A 16,136-nucleotide genomic window follows, 5' to 3' on the forward strand; every position below is an offset into this window, starting at 1 on the left:
TTGAAAACCTGCATAAACATCTTTTATCCAAGGGAAAGTTTATGCTCTTTAGGCAAACAAGTTGTTGAAAATGATATATTATGAATGTGTTTGTTAAGTCTGTGTTTGAGCCACAAACTCTTCTTAAAACCCCAAGATCATTTTAACTGCTGAGATTACTCTGCCCAGGAAATAACTACTTGAGTCTCCTTCTGGCTTCCTTGCTGTAAAAATCCAAATCTTTCTGGTGTGGTCTAGCTGCAACCCGCATCTTCTTCTGCCCCTGATTATGAGACACTCTTTTCTCTGAACTGCATGCTTTATCCCTTTCTATTTTGACTTCTCTACCTTTCGTCATATGTAGATTGGGAGACAAAGTGCATGGCTGACCCTTCCTCTCTCCAGTCTACTTACAGTTAATAATTTTTCTCTTCAGGCAAATGAAATGAAAAATCTAGAGGTAGAAATGGAAGATCCCTGGATCTTGCATATTATTTTTTCCTGGACCTGTAGTTTCATTGGTTTAGAGAATTTTCCATGAAGAACTCCCTCTACCATTGCAGATGGGCTTAGAAAGCCTTCTGGGGGCACTGAGGGGTGCCTTGATTTGCCCAAGGCCACACCATCAAGTTTGTGTGATGGCAAGACTCAAATCCAGAACTTTCTGACTCTAAGGCTTGCTTCATCACATTGCCTTTGCACAAAGTAGGAACTTAATGAATGAAGAGGTAAGCATAGTAGCAGGATAGGAGATAAAGAGGTGAGGACATTTACAGAAGAGAATTGAGGAAGGATGCCAGTAGAGAAGAGTCACCAATATGGAAGATGAGTCACCATATGGAAGGGTGGAAGGAGATCAGGATTGGATGATTTTTATAATGGTATAACTAGGCAGTTAGTTGGGCTGCCCTTGATGTTTTGGGGGCAAAATGACTGTCACACTGGGGAGGCAAGAGAGGGCTCTAGAAATAATAATCCCAAAACTGGAATGTGTCTCTGTACAGTTTATTTTACATAGAATGACTCTAAGCATCTGAAGTGTATACACCAACTTGCAGAAAAATATAGAGAAATAGTTTAACTTCATGAAAATGCTTTATAATAATACAGAACAATTATATATAACATTCAGAATTCAAACCCTTTAAACATTTAATTCTTCAACCTTAAAACACACTAATGCCATTATGGGAAGAAAAATGGGTTAAAAGTTCCAAAGAGATCAGAGTTGCAACAGTGTTACTTATAAATTATATTACATCAATTATATTTACCAATCTATGAAGCCAAAGAGGATGGAAAGATATAGAATGTAAAGTAAACACATTCTTACCAGAATGAGTAATGCTGGCAGGAGACACAGCTTTTTAACTTTTAAAAAAACGTATAAATTATTTAGCAAAAGTTACAGAAAACAGACCAAACAAGCAAGTTTATTTTGTTAGAAAATTCCACTTTGATACTGGAAGGCAATATGTGTATGTCTCCAGGATGACTGTCTCACATCCATCATTGATTCTGAAGGGAAGGAAGGTATAGCCACTGGAAAAAGGAAAAGAGTTGCACCCTAGGGACACTGCCTCCTGCCAACAGTTGTGAATGCTCAATTTACCCATTTCAGTTTCCTGCTCTCCACTTCAGTTTCTTCCCATTTCAGTTTCTTGCTCCTCACTTGTGTCTGCAGCAAAATTTCCCCTCAGGATCCCAAAAGCTGGGAGTGGTGGTATTGAGTTGAAGGGAAATGTTGTGCATGATCAGATAATTACTGTAGAACTACATATACTTAAAGATTTAAGGAGGGATCTCAGAGGTCATCCAAACTGAATTCGTTTAACAGAAAAAACCATTAGGGTTGGAGGGAAGATTCTTGGCAACAATAGATACCAGATACTGGTGAGGTGCATATTGTAAAATGATGGTATGAGGAGACTTCCAGACAGGACCCAGATGATTTGTTCCAAATGCTCTAATGAGATGGAATAGATGAAATTACTTGCTCCAAGATAATATAGCAAATTATCAGCAGAGATGACCCTAAAACTAAGATCTCCAGAATTCCAAGTTAGGCTAGTTTGCATCAAGGCATGCTTAGGCATCTCACTTTCCAATGTCCAACTAATTTGGACCATCCATATGCCTTTGAATTCCCCATTTCATGATCCTGGTATAATAAAAGAAGAATCCCTTGAACCTAAGTTATTAAGGAGAATAACTCAACACCCTCAAATATATTGAGAGACATTAGGCTAGATACCCTAACCATGTCCCAACAAATAGCTCTCTACAGAAGCCCCTGAAAAGATCAACTGCTTCAACTCCCAAGGTCTAAGGAAGGATCGAGCATTTGCTTTGGTCTCATTTTCTGAATTATTTACCCTCAAATACATATGTTGTAATAGGAATGAGGTTGTTTACAGTATGTCTGTGTAGATAGAGAATGCAGTAACTAAACCAGAGGGAAATCCTTGGAAAGGGTCTCCAAATTCTAATTCAAAACTTACCCTTGCCCTATTCACAGGTCTTCCTAATACTGAGTATACCAAACATCCTTTGGAGATGTACTAGGTTGTCTTCCAGAGATCACTTTTCACTAAAGCCTGAAAGTACAATACAGATGAACAGGGAATAAAGGAATTTGGATAGGAATATTTGGAAATGTGTGTGTGGGGGGGGCATAATCATTTTGAGCAATGTACAGGCAAGGATAACTTCTGGGAAATCTTGAGACATAGTTGTTGATATGGATTATATGTGCTGGAGTGTGTGGCTGAATGAGAATGGTTGTAAGCTGCCTGGCTTCTCCACTTCTTTGGAGTCTAAGGTTTAAAGATCATTACTTTTCCTGCACATGCCCTAGCAAGCACATTGGAGATACTGATGGTAAAAACTAGGCTAGGTCCATGGGACAGGTCCTAATTGAAAGGTCTATTCTGTTCTTGACAGCAATGAGATCATTATTCTGCCTCAATTTGAACCCTAAGAAGTCTATAATTTTCATGTTTTTCAAATTTAAAAAATGAAATTTCCTTTCTTAAGGATTATTTGGAAACTTTATGAAGAGTATGTCAGTTCAAAGATAGGGTGAAGGATCCCAGATAAGGTCAGGCCATGTGTAAAGAAACTGATATCAAACTGGAAATGGTGCAATAAAGAGCTTGTTAGGTTCAATCCCCCTTTATGTAGCTGAAGACAATAAGGATCGTGGAGATGAAGTAACTTACTCAAAGTCACTCAACTTTTTCAAGTAAGTGGTTGGACTGGAGTTCAGGTATTTTGATTTTAAAATCAAAGCTTTTCCTACTAATCATGCTACTTTGGGTGGTTACTAAATGCCTTTCAGTGATAGTAATATAAACATAGAGACCCTACTAGATAGTCATTATAGCATAAGTAGAAAGACACAAATAGCACTGTGAAACAAACAAACAAACAAAACAAACAAACAAATTGGTTTTGGGAAAAGCAGTGTTATAGGAATTTTTGATTTCCTTCTATTATTTTGGGATCCAAGGTCACTATACATTTTGGTTAAGTAAAAATCTGTCATAATAGTAACCTCACCTGAATGAAACCTGTATCATGGGATGTGAAATTTATTAGAGCCCTAAATATTCCTTAGATAAGAAGTCAGAGGAAGTATCTCAACTGTCTCTGATTCTAGGGTGACATGTAAATCCTACTCCTCCTATATCAGCCCATTTGTGAGTGTTGTTTAATCTGTATCCTGATTTAGTTTACCTATCATTTGATGAAGTTTGTCCCCTCAGGGGATTTGTGAGATTAATATTTTATTTAACTAAGCTTGTTCAATTTTTATGATATTAAAGGAAACATGGGATTCTAGATTTATCTTCTCTTTAACTCTTATGGTTTAATAGGAATGTTTTACAATATGTAAAATAATTATTTCTCTGTCCCTCTAATGTACTTTTGCCTAATGAATAAGAAGCCTTGTTGGAATCCTATGATTGCTCAGGTTTTTTCTGAGACCGGAACCTATGCTGAATAAAACCTAGATTTTTGACTTTATTGCATTGTGGTAAATAGATATTTGGCAGTACTCATAGGTTCTCCTGGCATTTGAAAATGAAGCATATTTAGAATCAGAATGGGTATGGTAGAGATATTTGTGAAAATGAGCAGAAGAGGGCACTTATGTGGCTCAAAGGATTGAAAGCCAAACCTAGAGAAAGGAAGTCCTGGGTTCATATCTGGTCTCAGATACTTTCTAGCTGTGTGACCTAGGACAAGTCACTTAACCCCCATTACCTGACTTTTACAGTTCTTCTGTCTTGGAAATAAAACACAGTATTGATTCTAAGATGTAATGTAAGGACTTAAAAAAAAAAAAGAGAGATCAAACAGAAGATAGAGGACCAAAAACCAATCTCCAAAGCAAATCATTCCTTTAGAGAAACTAGGTATTAGCATTTTCCTTTCTTGGAACAAGAGTATTGGAGAAATATGACTGACAGCATGCACAGTGACCTTTTCTTTCTTAAATGATGACATATTAAGTTGATATTGCTCTTAAAGCACTTTGCTGTGGAAATTAATTAAGTAGGGTCCTAGTTATATTAGTATAAAAGGCTACTCACATGTCTGAAATAAAATAGGCCCATTCATTAAGACTCATTGAGGCCAGGGAAAAAGGCAAATATTTGAATTTCACAGCTTGGACTTTCGATAATGGACTCCTGCTCAGCCAGTGCTTTCACTTGCTGATAATGCTACTTAGGTATTTGATCTTAATTTTTTAAAGCATATTATTTTTTAAAATATAGAAGTGAAAAAAAACAAAATTCCTGAATTTTGTAATTGTTAATACTTGCTTTGCTTACTATTCAATGTTTGATTTTTAGTTCTATCAAGTAAGTGGCCAAGAGCCCAAAAGATAAAACTGTGGAGATATATAGCACTAATTAGTTATTGGAATCTTATATTCTCTCAAAATCTAAATTCTTAGAGAACAACACTTTACCCTTTTTCCTGCCCCCCCCCCCAATTACATTGTCAATTTATTCTGGGAATGTTTAAATCCTGATTATGAGTAATTAAACAAAGAGAATTATGCTTTTATCATAGGTGAATATAAGGCTAGTTTGCTTCTGAAGGGGGAAAATCAAGTAGAGAGTTGCTATGGCAACAGGATAATCCATGATGAATGCCAGTGGCTTTGCTGGGGATTTTATTGTTATTTTTTTTAAAACATGAACTATATGAATGTTCACTATGTTCCAGAGAGAAGCTTTCAGAAGGCTTTTTTTTTTTAAATCATCTGAAGAAAGATCTGGGTACACGACAGGTACTCAGTGAACCCTTGACCTATTTGGTATACAAAAGTTCATGAATTACCCTTGAACAGCTTCATGGAGTTTTAGTTATTCATATACCTTGAACACTCAGGCACCTTCATTCGATTCTAATAACCTAGGTTTCTTCTATTTACCCAACTTCAAAATACTTTAAAATGACCTGTGATGGAAATAGTCTCGAACTATTGGTGTGGATAGCAACCTATTCATGCCTATTCATACTGTGATATCAAATAAAATATTTTAAGTAAATGAACATTAAGATCCCTAATTCCAAGAAATCCAATCTGCCTATCCTGATTGAAGAAGTAGACACTAAAACTTGGATGATGAATTAGAGGAAGAATGAATGAGACTATCATTTTTTGGAATGGCTATTCTATTGGTCTGCAAAGGAATGGTTGAGCTCAGCTACCAGGATCTAAATCCAAATTACTCTATCACAAGCTGTTGTGGCTTTTTCTAGGAAGCAAAGAAGAGCTGCTCTGTAATGACAGACAGATTGGCCAGTAAGAAGTGGAAAAGAAGAAAAGGTGTATTGATCTCATACTGGGAGGAAGAAAGAATTTAGGTTCCCTACAATGAAAGATCAACTCACTGGAATAATAAAAGTATCACTTAACCTTTGCGTAGAACTTGAAAAACACATAAACATGCATTTACTGAACCAAAGTTGATTCTTCATCCCCCTCAATCCTGTCCTTGCAGTATACTTATCTCTAATTTTGTAAAAGAAGAAACCAAGGAACTACAATCATGTGAGCAATAACTGAATATCACTCGATAGCCTCAATCTAATCACCCACTCTCCAAATCTATGTAGAACATCAGACCACAATGATCTTTGTTCATACTGCCAGTTCCAAAATTCCAAAAATTTACTTCCTCCTTAGGATCTTAATTCTAGTAAAGAGAAAGAGAGAGAGAGAGAGAGAGAGAGAGAGAGAGAGAGAGAGAGAGAGAGAGAGAGAGAGAGAGAGAGAGAGAGAGAGACTGAGGGCAACTAGGTGGATCAGTGGAAAGAGAGCCAAGCTTGAAGCTGGGAAGTTCTGGGTTCAAATATAACCTCAGAAACTTCCTAGGTGCGTGACTCTGGACAAGTCACTTAACCCTCATTAATTAGCTCTTACTGCTCTTCTGTTTTAGAAGCAATACATGGTATTGATTCTAAAATGAAAGGTAAGGGTTTAAAAAAAGAGAAAAATGGCATGGGATGGTCAAGGTGACCAAGGGCATGGTTATGGGAGGAAGTCAAATACTATTCCTATTCCATCTTAAAACCAAGATCCTGGGTTTTAATGCTTTTAAATACTCAGTCACTTTGATGTAAGGACTAATACTAGATAAAAACAATAAACAGAAATGATCGTGCGAAGGAGAAGGATCCAGGTAATTCATAGCCTGCTTTAAGTGACCCCTGAGATGAGGTGAGATCTACTCCTAAACCACTGAAATGAACAGAATGAGACACTGAAAAGTAAGGACTTCAGAAAAGCTTCATATGATAAGTCTTACAAAACAAAGCTGGCTTAAACTAGTGACTTGATATTTCCCAAAGCAATAGAGAATGATGACATAGGTCCAAAGATTCAGGAAGCCCTATCTATGCAGAAAGAAAAACAAGACAAAACAAAACAAAAACACCCACTTCAAATGGGAAGGGAAAATGGGGACAGTTTCTAATGAGGTAGTTCCACCATTATCATTTTAGGTTTTAAAAGGGCAGGGTCAGTTTTGTGATGAGAGAAGCAAGTGCTCATTTGGAGGAATTCCTCATAGGTTCCAATAGATGATTCTATGATGAAATGTTTCAGAAGATGCCAAAGAGAAAAGCTTCCAGTATCAGACAGGTCAAAAACAATGGACTTTTACGGATGCAGAAGGGATGTTCTAGCTATGGGGGTATCTGTCTTTCCAGCCTAATTCATTTTGGTGTTCATTTTGGAGAAAGGGGTTAACAACATTTTCCTTGGAGATGAGGAGCTTCTTCTAGCTTGCTGACAGCCAAGCCCTGGTGACCCCTCAAGAATCACAAGTATGTTATACAATTGGGTCTTTAAAGCATGTCACATGAGTAAAAACAGAGCACTGTCATATTCCAGAAAGCAAATTCTTCAGTTTGCTCTCAGAACAGCACAGGATGGGAAGTTGGAAAGTTTAGTGATAGTTGGTATTAAAGGCAAGGGTATATATGTCTATCTTCTGAGTCTGGAGTGGGGAATGAAGACACTCCAGCTACCTCTTCAAATAGGACATTGGTTGGAATGGCAGCACAAACCCTTCCTCGTTTGACAATGGGCCCCCAAAAAGAAAGCCCCATTTCTGGGTGGGATCCTAAAACCCCAACAATAAACCCATTCAAAGAATGACTTATTCAGTCTAGATTTCCATATCCACAGGTCGGATATCTCCAGTTTTGTGTTCTTTTACCCACAGCTCTCTGTCTTTAGCAGGATCCACTTTCCGAAGGAGTTGATCCACAGGTTCTACTGTCTAAAGAGAACATAGAGAAAAGGAAAGTTAGAGGTCAGGTCAGATGTTTCCTATCAGGAGCTTGTTGTAAAAAGAATGTTGGAATTGGGAGATTAGGGTTCAAATTTCAGCTTTAGTGTATATTAGCTGTGTGACAGAACAAATATAACCTCCCTTCTCTGAATCTCAATTAATATACACATATATTTAAAACATTTACCTTCCATCTCAGGATCAAAACTATTACTTCCAACTTAAGAGTGGTAAAGGCTAGGCAATTGGGGTTAAATGACTTGCACAGGGTCACACAGGAAGTGCCACCTATCTGTCCCTAATTACTTCATTTATAAAATAATGTCTATGCTTGTTAATTTGTTTTCAATCATGTCTAATGTAACCCCATTAGGGTTTTCTTGGCAAAGATACTGGAGGGGTTTGCCATTTCTTTCTCCAGCTCATTTTATGATGAGGAAACTGAAGCCAACATGATTAAGTGACTTGTTCAGGAGTGTCTGAGACCAGATCTGAATTTAGAAAGATGAGTATTCCTGTCTCCAGATCCAGCACTCAATAGTACTGTGCCATGTAGCTGCTCCTCAAACCTTACATGACATGAAAAGTAGGAGGAAAATGCTTTGTAAAACTTAAGGTGCTAGGAAAATATAATTATTAAGATTCAACTGAACCAGATCCACCCCATCTCTATAGCTTCCTAGTAAAACATTCTGAGACCTCAAGGGAAAGGACTATTTTGAGGAGTAGAAAGGAAAATGGAAAAAGAGTCAGAAGGACTGGCTGTGGGACCTCCAGCAAGTCATTTCTCCCATCTCTAGTTTTTTGTGAATCTATGAATATATAAACATAATTACCAAGCTTTTAGGAAATGATATAAAAATGATGAGGTTTATTGGTCTTCTGTTAAGGTAGTAGGTTATACTACATACTTCAGCAAAGTTTCCTATCTCACTGCCTCCTGATTTTGATGTGGTATAGTTAGGCCTATCAATGTTAAGTAATTCACCCTAAAAAGTCTCTGGATGAAAGTAGCTGGCAATTTCTTGTAAGACATGGAATTTGTATCTGTCAATGGTAGTTGTCTGGTTATTAGTACATCAGTGCTCTAATTCATCAATGTCCTAGTTCCCTCATGCCCAAATTTCTCTAGTTTTCCAGTCCCACTGAAGTTCCCTGACTAGCATCCTCTTAGACTTCCCCCCAATATTGTACTTTATAGTGTAAAACTTCAGCTATCAAAATCTTGATTGTCTATTCAGTTTAGCTCTAGAGATCCTGTCTGTTCTATCTGAAAGAGGAGGGCTGGTAATACATTTTAAGAACAATGACTTGGCCTACACAAACTCTGATTCAAAGCTGCCCCCATTGCTTTTGCATTAATTTCCAATTCTCTCCTTCCTTGATTTGGAGGAATAACAGGGAAGTAGTAAATAAATGCTTTGGGACTTGATTGCATAGTAGGATGATTTGTCTTGGCAGCCTATGTAAATACTGTGTTTTGTTCCCAAATGAATGGCCATAATAGTCACTATAATTAAACATCTGAGGGGCAGCTAGGTGGCTCAATCGACAGAGAGCCAGGCCTAGATATGGGAGGTTGCGGGTTTATATCTGGTCTCAGACATATCCTAGCTGTGTGACCCTGGGCAAGTCACTTAATCCCAATTTCCTAGCCTTTACTGCTCTGCTGATACTTAGAACTTAGAACTGATACTTACATAGACAGTAAGGGTTTTAAAAAAATTAGACATCTGAGCAAAGCCTCCCTCAGAAGCATACAAAATCATATATAGAATGAAGACTTTCTTCTGATTAGTGCCATTAAACTGTGGAGCTCCTTGAAGAACAAAGGATTTTTTTGGGGACCCTTTATTTGTATCCCCTATGTTTAATATACTTCCTGGTCATAGTTTAGTTGTTTCAGTCACATATGACTTCTGGATGCTATATGGGGTTTTGTTGGCAAAGATATGGGAGTGGTTTATTAATTCTTCTCCAGCTCATTTTACAGATGAGGAAACTGATACAAACAGGGTTAAGTGACTTGCCTAGGGCCATATATGAATTCATATTTGAACTCCAATCTTCCTAACTCAAAGCCATAGTAAGCATTTAATAAGTGGTAGGTGACTGAGTTACTAGCACAGTACTGGACCAGAGTGAGGAGTTGAGTTTCTCATCTCTTATCTAAAATGCCGATAGTGAAAGTGATGATACACACATCAGGCTTGCTTCTGGTCAGAAAGAAGTCTTTCAGTCTGTTTAGGTAGCAGATTGCAGGTCAGGAGAGTCCTATATTCTTAGTCTTGGTTTTGAGACTATGAAAAAAAAATCACTTTTCTCTAGGCTTGTTGCCTATCTAAAATGATGATAATATTTGCACAACTTTCTTCACTTGGCTGTTTGGAAAGTGCTCTATAGTTTTATTTCCACTATATATTACAGAAGTGGAAGTGAAGTCAAGTTCCCCATTATATGAGCTTACAGTGGCTTCTCAGAAAATTTAAAAGATTATGCTTTCATAGGTGAATTTACAGGATTATGGATTTGGAGCTGGAAGGAATTATTGAGGCTGTAATACAACCAGTGAGGAAACTGAGTCCCAGAGTTAATAACTTATCCTAGGTCACACATGCAATAAGAATTGTCAAGAGTTGCCAATAATAAGTCAAACCTCTGACTCCAAAGTCATTACTCTTTCCATTGCACCATGCTGAGTTCTACCTATTTCTTATAGTAAAAGCTGATGCATTTGCTGAAGACTCATCTGGTCTTTAAATCCTAAGTGCACTGATCCTGCTTCTAATGCTTCTCCTATTTACTGGGTTATGGCAATTGAAAGGTTAGGAACTCACACTTTGGTTGAACATGTCTGTCTCATGCCGCAGCTGTGTGTATTGGCACAGATGTTGCCGAATCATCTCTACCCGTTCCACCTCCAGTCTCTCGAGTTCCTGTAGGGGAAGAGAAGGTTTCTGGTGTCTCTGAGCATTTTCCTCTATACTTTAACCATTTCAGTGGAGGCTGGTCTCAGTATCAGCCCCATGACGCTAAATATTGGGAGTATTTGCCAAATTCTTGAACCTAAACATATTCCATTGAGATCTTGGATTCAAGAAGTTTTGTGAGATTCTGTACTTGGGCCAATCATCAAAGCTATTCTAACATTATTTTTCACTGCTCTCTATTTCCTTGTCCCTTGGAAGCTCTCCTATGTTTTCCATTTTGAACAACCAAGTTTCTGAATACCACCAGGGAAAGTCACAACACTGTGTGACCACAAATTCATTCTATCTAATCTTATTGCTTCATGGAAAAAAAAAAAACCTTCATGTTCCTCATTGATTTACTGGCCAGGACCTTACCCCCATCAATCATTTATATTGATTCTCTTTCTTCCCAATCTCTCAGTAGATACTGGCTCTTTCTCTTGCGGCCATGAAGGAAACATGCTCAGGTCCTTCTCTCCTTTAAGAAACCCTTTATACTTGACCATCACCTTAAACTATTGTTCTACTGCCAATCTTAATTTCTGTCTCCAAAATTACCTGCCACTGGTCTCTTAACTGATCAGTAAATTGGTCTTTTCTCAGTCTTCTCTCTTTAGCTTTTGATATGGCTTGACCACACATTCCTCCTGGACACTTTCCAATCCCTTAGCTTCCATATTCTTTTCCCCCTCTCCTTGTCTGCTTCAGAGACTCATTGTGTGAGTGTTCTTTTCCTCTTTTCCTCTCTCCCCATCCCTCTCCCCCGCATCCCTCTCCAGGAGATTTCATGAATCCCCATGGGTTCAAGTCAATATAACAACTCTAGTATCCATTTCCTTTCTGCCCACTTAGTATCACTGCTTCAGTAATTCTCCTCATCTCTTGCCCAACTTTTATTCTCTATCTACTATAATAATATAATTGATTTACATGTTCCCATTCCCTTTCCTCACTAGTCACCTTCTACACTACTATGAAAGTAATATTCCTATAGCACAGGACTGATCATACTAAAAAATCTTGATGACTCCCCATTGCAAACATTGAACTTGGCATTTAACATCCTGTACAATCTGGCTTTCATAATATACCATTTCTGTGTTTCCCTCAAACTGCTTAGTCTAACCTGAACTTTATTTCCTACTCTAAGCATTGACACAGCCTTGGCCTGTAGAGTACTTGTCTCCAGAATCACTTTTAGGCATTGGAACACAAGATTTAAAGGTAGAAGGCATTCTAGAAGTCACCTACTACAATTTCTTAACTTTTTAAATAAGGAAATTAAGGCTCAGAGAGGAATTGCCCAAAGTCACAATAGGTAGTAAATGGAAAAATAAGTAGGATTTGAACCCAAACCCCCTGACTTCATAGTCTTCAAGGTTAATTCATATGCCAATTCTTCCATGAAGTCATCCCTGTTCTGTCAGTAATTTGTGTTTTTTCCTTCTTGAATTTCTCCTGTACAATACAATTTATGTTCCATCTTAGAATAAATACCCTGTGTTGCTTCTAAAGAAGATCAGTAAAGTCTAGGCACTGGGGCTTAATTGACTTGCCTAGGGTCACAGACCTAGGAAAGTATAAGAGACCATATTCGAACCCAGGGCCCTCTGGTCATCTCTAGGCCAGGCTCTGAGCCACCTAGCTGCTGCCGCAACACCTAATTTGTATATGTGGCATATATTCTAAGAAAAATATGTGCAGGACAGACTCTGTTTCATTTTTATCTCTGACTACCATGACATTTCACAAACCAAAGGTAGTTAAAAATGTCTTTTTCTTTACTTAACATTTGAAAAATGAACATAATTGAAGCAGTACTCAAAAGTCTCAGTTTGTCCTAGGGAATGGTTGAACTGTGGGAGATCCCTAAGGGATTTATGGGTAGCTCCTTATTTTCGGAATTGGGGGTGGGGGGGTATTGTCTCATCAGGATTCATGCTGTTCAGTGTGCAACTAGGGCATTACCTAAGTGATTAACTGGGGGATGGGGGAGGGTCAGCCAGGGAATTAATTAGGAGATTAACTGGGGGAAAACTAGGCCATTATCCCAGGTGTAGGCTTCTAATCTTCTCTGGCTGGCTGACACTTTGAGAGGATAGGACAGCTAGGTTAATAATGGGCAATTTTTATAAGGTTTGACTATGAGATATCAGCATCATAAATATGTCCTTTCAAAATGATATGACATTATGTCTATTTCACTGTGTCCACACACAGAAAGTAGATACCCAAGTGCTGTAAGAAAGAAATCAGGGAAGCATGGGTGGAGTGGTGGAGGGAGTGTATCCCCAAGATGGTCAAACGTGAATAACTCAAGCCCTTTTCAAGAGAAAGTGGGTACTGTATATCATAATTGTAGAACTGTTGATGTCAGAAAATTCTCTAAGTAACAACTGATCCACTTGCTTTCTTGTTCTTAAAAGACCCCTTTTCATGCTGGGGCTTAAGGTCCATTAGATCAGTTCCTTTGCTTCACCTGGAGCAAGACTATGATATTTAGACACACTCTTCTATTAGGGGCCTAGGAGCACTAGGCAGTCACTTTATTCCTTTCCCATAAAAATTCAGCTTAGTGCCAAAATAAAATTGCCAGGAGGCAATCTAGGAAGTTATCCTTAAACTTCTGAGGACCATTGTGAGGTGTCATGAATTTGAGCCAGTCACTGGAGAGAAAAGAGGAAGTAGGAAAAGATTCTTTAAAAAAAAGTTATAGGTTATAAGGACACGTGAAATCATGATCTAAGGTGATTTTATTGAATTATTTTGAAGTAATCTGATTCAATAGGGAAGAGGTATGGGGATTTGTATCAAAACAAAAATCTATAAATAAATTAAAAATAAAAAGTAAGGATTTAGTGGGGAAAACCCCCCATTGGGTTTGAAGTGAGAAAATTCCAGTTCAAATGCTGTCTTTGCTATTCACTACCTTATGACCTTAGGCAAGTCACTGAGTCTCAATTTTTTATCTATAAAAAGGACAAGGTTAATTAGTTCATCATTAAGGTTTCCTTTTAGTTCTAAATTTTATGCTAGAAAAAGATTTGTAGATTTGTAAAAATTTTTCTTGGGCTGACAGCTAGATTAGGGGATTCTATGGAAAAGGACAAATGATTACATCTAGACTGACAGCTTAGATTCTATTATAGTAGATGAAGATCCAGATGGCATGAGTTAGGCCTCCTGGTCCTCCTCCATCCCCTTTACTATTCTGCTTAGAATCCCCCTGAATTCCTATAGGATAGAGCCTGTAGCACAGGTCACATCACCCTTCACTGCAGAGTATATCACCTATCCCTGCAATGAGTTTGGAGGGCAGTCACAGATTCATACCAAGGTGGTTGTCACCATCTCTTCAAACCATTTAGACTGGGCCTGATTATAGAGATCCACACAGCGCATCAGATCATCTCCTGAAAACACAGAAGGAAGGAGGTTATTTTCCCATCATTCAGGGTGGACACAATTATCTCCCCCCTATTTCTAAGGTAATAGGCTATTCTATTCATCATGAAGATGCTTAGACTAATTAAACTCAAAGAATAGGTCTATTAGTATTGGGCTCCCTTAAATGCCATTCATGATATAATGAAAAGAACACTAGAGTTGAAAGATTTACATTTAAACTCTAGATAATCGATTGGCTACCCATGTAACTGTATATAAGTCACTTAATATATTTAAGCTTCACTTTTCTCATCTTGTATATTGTATATGAATATTGTATTAGATGATCTTCAAAGTCTTTTCCAGTTCAAAATCCTGTGACCTGATATAATATTATGGTTCCTGAAATTTCTAGGACATTGGGGGTGCTATGGAATGGTATCATGAAGGGCATCATGAAGGACATGGAACTAGACCCTACTGGAAAATAGGAAGAATGAAATTTACTGAAGACTCGGACCTTCTCAGTTCTAGTGGTATTAACAACTCATTAAAGCAATGACCACTAATTGGCAACTTGTGGCACATTATTGTGATTGCCCAGAGTTAATGAACAGAAATTTTAGAGCTAGAAGGGACCTTGGAGATCCAACTAGTCCAACTGTCTCATTTTGCAGATTTAGATATCTGGAATAGGTCATCTAGTTCAACTTGTCCATTTTATAGGAAACCGGGCCCAGAGTGGTTGTGATTTGCCCAAAGACACAGCATAGTAGTGGACAGAACTGGGATTTGAACCCAGATGCTTGATTTCCAATCTATAGGTGCTTCCTGGTTGAGGTCATCTCTAAGCTCCTTTGGACTCATTATGGCAAATGCTTTAAACTTCTATAAGAAATAGTGGAAGCTTATAGCAATCAATGTCTATTCCATTTCCCTTTTGAGTTGTATGTTTTATTGGGGGGGGGCATTATTAGGTCAAGCTGATACTATTTAAATAGGTCAAGTTGGGGTTGTTTTCTCTGCATTTTTAGCCTTTCTACTAATTTGGCATTGATTCTGATTTTATGGCCTAATCACATTCAGAGAGATGATTCTAAAATTATTCCCACAAATAGAATTTCCCTTCCTATTTTCACGTTAACATTTTAATTTTAGGGAGGTGAGACCCAGAGAGGGAAATCGTACAAAATCACACAGGAGGCAAGTGAAAGTGTTGGATCTGAAAACAATGTCTTCTGACAATGAATCCACTGCCATTTTCATTACCTCACATTTCTTTATCTTGTAATTAGTGACGTTTCATTCATTTCATTCCAATCTTTAAAATTACTATATTAGAGATTATTAAAATATTTTCATTACAGTTTTATAACTCAACCTTTCCATATAGTCAATCTAGCCTTCTCTGCTTTATGAGGATCTGAAGGGATTCTATACTTCTGAGGATAAACCAATTTTTATCACTGGGGGGCAGTAGAGACTTTCTTTGAAGAATTAGAGAAAATCAGGTCAGGGGTAATGGCTGCTTTTCTCAGTTGCATCCTGTCTGAGGCATGGTAATAGGAGGAGTTAGTAAAAATCAAAGCCAAACCAAGGCATTCTACTTGAGCCTTGAAATACATATATCTACACCTATTCAAATTTGCATTGTTCAAAGTGATATTGTGTAAGATATGGTAATAAATTCCAGCCCAATGGAAATATGCAGTGTGAATTCAAACAGGTGACCACAACATGGGGATTCATTATTCACACTAATCAGGATCTAGCAGTAGTTAGGACTGGTCTCTCTTGTGAACATCTCCTGGTAGGGAGGATGGTGGAGGGAGGAAGTCTTCCTGGGCTCTATTCCCTAAACCAGATGGCAAATCTGCAAAAATCCAATCTTGTAAAAGAAATGAGGAGGTATCTGTCCAAGATTCCCTTTTTTCTTGGCCACCTACATTCTTCTGGGCATCTTCCCTCATCACAGAAG

General features: G+C 37.9%; 1 protein-coding gene across 14 annotated transcripts in view; it reads right to left on the reverse strand.

Moving 5' to 3' along the window:
- Positions 1 to 968: 968 nt before the first annotated feature.
- Positions 969 to 16,136, reverse strand: part of GAS7 (growth arrest specific 7) — a 337,244-nt gene continuing 322,076 nt past the window's right edge. For all 14 annotated transcript variants that reach the window (XM_001371424.4, XM_056817434.1, XM_007482981.3 and 11 more), the window contains 3 exons: positions 14,105 to 14,184; positions 10,637 to 10,735; positions 969 to 7,787 (listed from right to left, as the gene is read on the reverse strand). In XM_001371424.4, coding sequence (XP_001371461.2) covers positions 7,674 to 7,787; positions 10,637 to 10,735; positions 14,105 to 14,184 — 293 coding nt within the window. In that variant the 3' untranslated portion in view covers positions 969 to 7,673. The remainder of the gene's footprint in view (positions 7,788 to 10,636; positions 10,736 to 14,104; positions 14,185 to 16,136) is intronic.

Source organism: Monodelphis domestica, chromosome 2 (genome assembly GCF_027887165.1).
Source record: "Monodelphis domestica isolate mMonDom1 chromosome 2, mMonDom1.pri, whole genome shotgun sequence".
Taxonomy (NCBI): domain Eukaryota; kingdom Metazoa; phylum Chordata; class Mammalia; order Didelphimorphia; family Didelphidae; genus Monodelphis; species Monodelphis domestica.